The sequence below is a fragment of the Carcharodon carcharias genome, chromosome 6, assembly GCF_017639515.1.
Source record: "Carcharodon carcharias isolate sCarCar2 chromosome 6, sCarCar2.pri, whole genome shotgun sequence".
In the NCBI taxonomy this organism is placed as follows: Eukaryota; Metazoa; Chordata; class Chondrichthyes; order Lamniformes; family Lamnidae; genus Carcharodon; species Carcharodon carcharias.
The window spans coordinates 97,475,965-97,484,009 of NC_054472.1; the positions used below are offsets into that span (position 1 = coordinate 97,475,965).

Consider the following 8,045-nt stretch of genomic DNA (forward strand, 5'->3'; position numbering starts at 1 on the left):
GGCCTGGTCAGGAGGGTAGTCATGAGGTTGGCAGGGGTAGGCAGGTCGGGCAGGGAGGTGTGGTCAGGATGGGAGAAAGGTCGGCAGGGGACTTGTGCTGTGGATAGTTAGGTGGTCATGGGTTGTAGTCAGTTTGGGAGGTAGTTGGGTGGTCAGGAAGTTAGTCGGGTCTGAGGGGTGGGGGTGTGGTGTAGTGGTAGCCAGGGCATCAAGGTGGTAGTTGGATCAGCTGTGGGAGGGGTGGGGGGGAAGGGGTGCGGGGGGGGATGATCAGGAAGGTGGTTAGGGTTTCGGGAGATTGATTTTGGGGTCATTTCTGTAGTTAACCAGTTGGTAGACTAGGTTTTAATCTGTCTAACGTTTCCTGGTTAACTATCCAGGTAAGTAATGCCGAACTGTCCAAAGTCTCCGACTCTAACTCAGAATCGTTGGCATTCGCGGAGATCCCTGGGAGCAGGGGAATTGTCCATTGGAAGTTGAAACTTCCAGGGCAATTCCCATGTAGGTCTGCAAGTTAGGACTTCCAGAGTCCTGGATGCATATCTTCGGTTGTACATTGGTGCAATATTTTTAAAGAGTGACCTAAAAACATTTTTTTTATGATGGCATTAAACCTCTGATCAAATTGTAGCTTGTAAATATGTAATCTATTGAATGCTATGCAGAAGAGAATTGTTATTGAGTAAGCAGCTCCAAATTTATCACATTTTTATTTACTATTTACCATCCTAACCCTTCACCAAATTCAACTGCAGCTGTGAACATACTGCCAGTTCATCATGTTAGGAAATAAGAGATAGTTCAAGTAAGTTATATTTGTATTTGTGGGTGTTAGGAATGAGTTTTAGTTTTACAGTTTAAGTTTGATTTATATTTCTGTATCTGTGTGTTAAGAAAGGTCAAATGGAGTTTTAGTTCCACTTTTAAAGGCTGCTTGCATTTCTAATGAGAGGTTTATGACCCCTGTAAAGAAAAAGTAAGCACACGAGTAGAAAGAATAATGCTGTTGCCTAGCATCAGCGGGGCCAGATAGGCAGGTTCCTCCCACAGACATACACAAACAGCTTAAGAAACAGCAGTTTAAAATTCAGTTGAAGTCAGGACTCCAGAGAGACTGGACACTGGGAGAGGGAACTGCAGATTTCCCAAAAGAACATAAAGATCCCAAGCGAAGAGAAAACCCAAAAATCCAGGAAAGTGAAAGCGGGGAATGTCCAAAGGAGTCCCTGTAGTGAAAGGAAGTAAAGGAATCTGGGAAAAGGTCCTGTTAAGTGAAGTTAAGAGTGAGGGGCAGAGAGTAAGACACCAAGTTTCAGATTTAAAGTGAGAATAGCTTGCAAGAAACAAGGTTCAAAGAGCGAACTGTGAAGGTCTGTAATTCTTTGCTATGGCATGTGAAGTAGCGGTGTACTGTTAAGGCTGAGTTGGTGAGAGAGAGTGCATGGAAGACAGCTTGAATGCATGTGGTGACCCAGGGAAGAGGAACATCAGAAGGAGAGTTCGGAACCCGAGAGGTGAACCCTTGTGAAAGGTGTCTGAGAGAAAGCGTCGGTTTGGGAGAAGATTCCAAGGTGAGGTTTTGGAGAGTGGAGATTGGAAACCCTCCTGTCACGGATGGAATTCCGTGTATCTGGTTGGCTCAAGTTGTTACAAACACATGGAGGGGGTTGAGGAGAGATCCATGGCATCTGGTTGAGGTGGCATCTGTCACTTGAGGTCAGAGTGTGGTGTGTCTGACCACAGGGTGCCATAAGTTTACATGGACTGGGTACTTGCTGTGCACATTAAAGTATAAGATAGCTTTTGTGACTTGTGTTCCCCTTACAAATCTGTATATATCTGTAATGATATAGTTGTGGGTGAAAGAGTATTGTAATATAGTTCATCAGCTGATTCCTGTGACTATGTTCAGTAGCTACTATTTAAACAAACAAATAAAAGTTAGGATCTATCAGGTTGGTTCCACTCTGGGATCAGGCTTCTACAGGGGTAATCTCAGATAGGGATCATAAGAATCAGGCAACTACAATGGAAAAAAAAAAGAGTATTCAAAAGTGTGTTCCAATGCTGCAATCTTGACATGACCAATGTGGCACTATAAAGTTGCACCACCTGCATATAGGTCGCTAAAGCCAAACAGTTCAGAACGTGAAAGGGCGAAAAGCAAGGTAAAGATTAAAACAATTTTTAAATTACATATTGCCATCGGATGCTTTTTCTGACCTTTATTCTTCCATTATTTTATGTGGCACTTGTTAGTAATAAATTTAAAGATAAATATTATAAATGTGTGTTCCCAGCTAAGAGCCTTGATAACTGGTCGTCAATTTGGGCTTTTGTGCCTATGCTTCCCCACTGCACGTTTTTTTTATCAACTAAAATTAATAAATGAAAAGTAATTGGACATGTGTGGTTTCATGTTATATGCCCCTTATATCACTTTAATGTCTTTTTAACGTGCTTAGGTGTTGCATGTTAAGTGTATTTTTTAAAATTATCTTTTTTGCTGAAGGAGTTAAAATGAATTAATTTGTAAGTTAAATGTTAAACTGCAAATTCTGGAGATCTGAAATATAAACTGAGAATGCAGGCAATACACAAACTGCACAAAATATTAACTGGCGCTTATTCTTTACAGATGCAGACAGACTTTTATTTTTGCGGCATTTCCTGTTTCTAAATTGTAGGATTATATATGTGGACACTATTTTCAGAAAAGTGTCTTTTTTTTTCTTTTTCAGCCCCTGAATATATGTTGTGTTTACAAAATGGAAAATTTGACAATGCAGATAGAATGTTCAACAGGTTAGTATTAATACCTTTGGGACAATCTGATGCCTCATTAAAAATATTTGTGTGTTTGTATGTGGATATTTATATTTCTAGTAAATATCTATGCTATGTTTAGTTTTGCAGAGACCTGGAGAAATTGTTTAGAAGGTGCAACAGATTTCAAAGAGGTAGGAGATGAATGTTATATTTATTCTTGTGTCATCCGTGGAATAAAGTATCAGAATTACCAATTGTTCTGCTAATCATTTTTTCACTTTCTAGTTGATCCCAGAGTTTTATGGCACAAATTCCAGCTTCATTGTGAACAGTTTGAAGTTGGACCTTGGGAAGAGGCAGGGAGGCAAGATGGTAGACTCTGTGGAACTTCCACCATGGGCTTCAGGTACATAGACTTGGTAGAGATTTTTAAGTTGTTCTTTCTATATTCTATATTCCATGTTTGGAGGTACTTTGCATATTTCAGCACTCAATTCTTTATTTATGTTCACATATCTGGGCATTAAAGGATTTATTCCCTAAAAACTACAGCAGGTGTTGTTTAATTGATCAAAAGCTTCCTTCTAACAGAAATGCGAATCATGTAAATCTACATTCAGAATCATAGAATTGTACTGCACAGAAGAAGGCCATTTGGCCCAATGTGCTTATGCCAGCTCTTTGAAAGATTTATCCAGTTACTCTCACTCCTCTATTCTTTCCCAGGCCATAGCAATTTTTCCATTTTAGAGACCCTTGGTCAATCTTTTCCCTTACCAGTAATGCCTACATCCCATGAACGATAAAAAAGATGAGAGTAGAGAATAGTAAAGGAATTGGAAGCAAATATAAAATAATTACCTGTCATTAAATAAAATAATTACCTGTCATTACCTAATTACCACTGTCATCAACAGTGCTATCAAGTGGCACTCGCTTAGCAATAATCTGCTCACTGATGCCCAGTTTGGATTCTGCCAGGGCCACTTAGCTCCTGACCTCATTACAGCTTTGGTTCAAACTTGGACCAAAGAGCTGAACTCCCAAGGTGAGGTGAGAGTGACTGCCCTTGATATCAAGGCAACATTTGACCGAGTGTAGCATCAAGGTGCCCTAGCAAAACTGGAGTCAAAGGGAATCAGGGGGAAAACTCTCCATTGGTTGGAGTCATGCCTAGCACAAAGGAAAATGGTTGTGGTTGTTGGAGGTCAGTCCTCTCAGCTGCAGGGTATCACTTGAGGCGTTCCTCAGGGTAGTGCCCTCAGCCCAACCATCTTCAACTGCTTCAGTCTTCCTTCCATCATAAGGTCAGAAATGGGGATGGCTAGGCACTTGGTGGCACGCCGGTCAAGTTATCAGCTTTGCTGCTTGTTCACAGTGGCTCATCGGTCTAGTTCCTTCGCTCTGAGCCAACCCGAACAACCCTTGACCCCACCTGAACCGCCCGACCTCTGCCCCCATAGATTAGTGCTATTTTTATACCTGTGTCTTTTTTCTGTGATTTCCAGTTGTTTGCTACTGCATTCATGTCAAATAGGCCAGCAAATACCCCCATGGGTAGCACTGCAAAAAGGAAGCACAATAGCCAAGAAAGTGGAATGACTGTAGAAATGAGATAGAAGTGCTGGTATAGATGAGTCTGGGACTGTGATGGGGTGAAGGCGGGGGGTAGAAATGATTATGATTGGGTGATGCTGAAGATGGAGGCTGATGAGGTCCCGACAGCTGTGGCTGGATGGTGAGGTTGAGGTTGGAAAGGGTTAAGTGGATGTGGGGCTGATGGCCAGCAAGGTTTTAATGTAATATTGGGAGGAACACTCCTACTCACCAAAAGAAAAAATGGTGTTTGAATTCATATAAATAAAGTAGACCTCTGGTACTTGGAAATTAAAAGTTCTTCATTGCATAATTAATGAATTTATTCCAGGTTTATTGCAATGATCAGTGTTTATAATGAAATGAATAGCCAGCCATCTACACAGCCTTGTGTTAATAAAATGCTGTGTTTTTCTATCTTCTCTTAATATATTGCTCAGACAATTGGCATGCTCCTACTGCTTTAACATATTCCACAACTACATGCCCTGAAGCTTGTACAATATGATATGCAGTGTCAATTGTTTTAAGGGTGCTTTTACAATCAACTTGTTGGTCTGAGACTGGTGTCTGAAGATTGGTTCTTAGCCAGGTAGTACCTATTTACATTGCTTAGGTTCTTGTCGGAAACTTAACCCTACCCTCTTAGTAGCTAAGACGTGTGAATGGATGCCCACATACAGAGAGCATGCTTCCAGCAATTAAAACTTTAAGTGTATAAAGAGAAAGGGAGGGAGCAATGTCTACACACTTAATGTTGAACTTGAGGTAAAATTAGTTTAACAAGTGCCCAATAAATCCACAAAAATCTTCTAAGCAGTTTGTAAACACTCCTTGCTCACTTGGAGTGAGACTAATGCTCAATCAAATCACTCCTTGCGTTACTCCAGGACAATGTTGGTTCTTGACACCAGGGTCGAGGCAATGCCTCATATTGTGTCGCTCGTGAAGCGCTAAGGAGGCTTTGCATCAGTCTACCAATGTCCTCTATGTGGTGCTCTGCCAGAATAAGGGCGCATGTAATAATACCACAAAATGCAACTTAGTACTGATTTTTGTGTTAGAATTTTTAATTACAGCATTAGTCATTGATGACATTGAATGAGATAATAGTGAAATGAGATAGAGGCACTTTAGGGTAGGTGTTTTTTAAAAAGTCATTGAAAAATTAACAAAATTTGAACTGTTCGGCCAATTTGAAAACTAACACAATTTTTTGAGGGAGCATGTTAAACATACTACTTTGTCTGTTGTGTAGAAATACTATTTGCACTACTGTGTTAATGTGGCTAAGCAAGAGTTAAAGTTCATTGTGTCTTTTAGGCCCTGATGATTTCCTCCAGAAGAACAGAGATGCTTTAGAGAGCCAGTATGTTTCGGAACATCTGCATGAGTGGATCGATCTAGTATTTGGTTACAAGCAAAAAGGGAGTGAAGCTATTGCAGCCTACAATGGTATGATTTTCCTTGCATTGTTAGAGGAATACCAAATTTTGAAAAATAAATCCTGTTAAATTGTGACTCATTGTAATAAGGAATTTTGGTAAAGTAAAAATAGCATATTTAAGTGTAAATGTTTGTTTCCCCATGCCACTAAATAATTTCAGTGATTGAAATGTAAAGCTGAAGTTAGAAGTATAAAATGTGTTTTACCTTCCTTTCAGAATTATTACTAAATAAAAAGCTTAGCGTTCAGCGGAAGTAGAAATTGTAGAGACTGAATAGAAAGGCACAATCTTCATATCTGCTCCCCACAAACTTTGATGCACTGATCAGATATAGGGTATTATTATTGTCTTACCAACCTGTTTGATGGTAAGCCTCCATATAATGTCTGGACCATGTTTTATGAAGACATCAGTAGGCTCAGTCCACAGTGTTGGAGCTGGTTAAGTATAGGGAACAGGATAGAAGGGCTAATGGTTGGTAATGATTTTATTTACATTTACATCACCTTTACATCTATCTTTTCTTTCTTTACTTCTTCCATTACTACCCCTGTCCTATTACTATTCCTGTCCCTTTATGGCTTGTACCATCAACCCTTCTGTCATTTAATCTGTCTGCCTTCCACCATATGACAAGGAAGTTCTTTCCTCCATTTCCACTTTGTTCTATTTCTGTACTTGCTTAAAACTGTTAAACTTGTTACCTCTAGTGTATTCTGGTTTTGATGAAAGGGCATCAACTTGAAACATTGGCTTTGTTTCTTTCTCCATTGATGCTGCCTTACCTGCTGAATATTTCCAGCATTTCCTGTTTTTATTTAGGAGAGGAAGGATTGTGTGGAGCATCTGGGAGTGTCAGCTCAAATGTCATTGACATAAGTGAGTTCCATCCTGAGGTCCAGCTATAGAGAGAGCACAACTCCACAATTTGGAGCATTTTCTCCATTTTAACAAGAATTACTAGCAAGCTACATTATTTTCAATTAAAGAATGATTTATAAATATGTAAGTTGTTGATTTATTAAAGATGAATAATTTACCTTTTATCAATCCATACAACATTTCGATCACAATTCAGGAAGAAACTAATGAATACCAATTTGTGCATCAGGTGTGCCAAAACTAATTATGATGTATATGTTAAATTTTTTAGGCTCCATCAGATATTTCTGTCCTGCTCAATGCCAAAGATCACTCGCTCAAGCAAACCCTTGTTCTCTACAAAGTGTGACTTTATATCTGGTCATGTAGCATTGCCCTGGATCTAAATGAAAACTTTATCAAAATTAGCTCTCTGAATTAAAATGAACCCTCTTTTGACATCCTGGTCTTTGAAGAATAAACATGCTAGTAGACCATGTGAGCTATGCTAAAACTATGGTCAAGCTTATTGAAAATTTTTTTTAAAAAAGAAAATCAACAGAGCCCAATTTCACTTGTTCATAGCTCTTTGAGTGCAAAAATAACAGAAGACACCATACGTTGCTCACTTCCTCAGGATTGCTGAATGCTAGTATGTAATGTAAACTTATTTTTCTAATCACTACATAGCCTTCAGCCTGTCTAAATTGGCCCAAAAAATATAACATACAGAAAATTTTAAAGACTTCTATTTGGTCACTCCTCAGCCTTTTGTTCATTCTTTCCTAATGGGAATAAAACCACAGTTGTGGTGTCATCCCTGCAGATCTTTTTGCACCTTCTCCAGTGCCTCTGGATCCTATCTATACTCTTCCTCTTGGGCAGTCCCACGGGATCAAGGGATGATTTGCTTCCAATCCAGTTCGATGGATTCTGAGATGGCTGATAAGTCCAGTGTAGACTCTGCCACATGCAGAGCAGGTGGTGCTTGGAAGGTTACTTAGATGAGTTGTTTCAAGGTTTGTGCACTTGTTTTGACACCTAGACTTCGCCTTTGCTTGTTCCCAGTGAAGTCTCTGGAACTAACGATCTGTCTTCAGACCGACAGATTGACAACGTTTAGTAATGCTAATCTTTTTAGTACATCTCTATTCCTGTCCTGTCCATAACGGCTCTCTCCTTTTAGTGTAACCTTCCTTGTGAAAACAGATGCAAAGTACAATAAAATCTCAATGAGTTGAATCCCAGCAGACTCACCTCCAAATCCATGTTAAGCAGAGCTTTGTAATAACCGAAGAGGCCCACATGGCTGTATCTCTATGTAACTCAAAATGTCTACAAACGTGGTCTGTGTCAAAAACGACAGATTCA

The 8,045-nt window shown here is 39.6% G+C and overlaps 1 protein-coding gene across 3 annotated transcripts in view; it reads left to right on the plus strand.

Annotated features, from left to right (window-relative positions):
• nsmaf (neutral sphingomyelinase (N-SMase) activation associated factor) overlaps positions 1-8,045 on the plus strand; it is an 80,418-nt gene that overhangs the window by 39,835 nt on the left and 32,538 nt on the right. For all 3 annotated transcript variants that reach the window (XM_041189335.1, XM_041189336.1, XM_041189337.1), the window contains exons 16-19: positions 2,742-2,805; positions 2,909-2,960; positions 3,055-3,175; positions 5,689-5,820. In XM_041189335.1, coding sequence (XP_041045269.1) covers positions 2,742-2,805; positions 2,909-2,960; positions 3,055-3,175; positions 5,689-5,820 — 369 coding nt within the window. The remainder of the gene's footprint in view (positions 1-2,741; positions 2,806-2,908; positions 2,961-3,054; positions 3,176-5,688; positions 5,821-8,045) is intronic.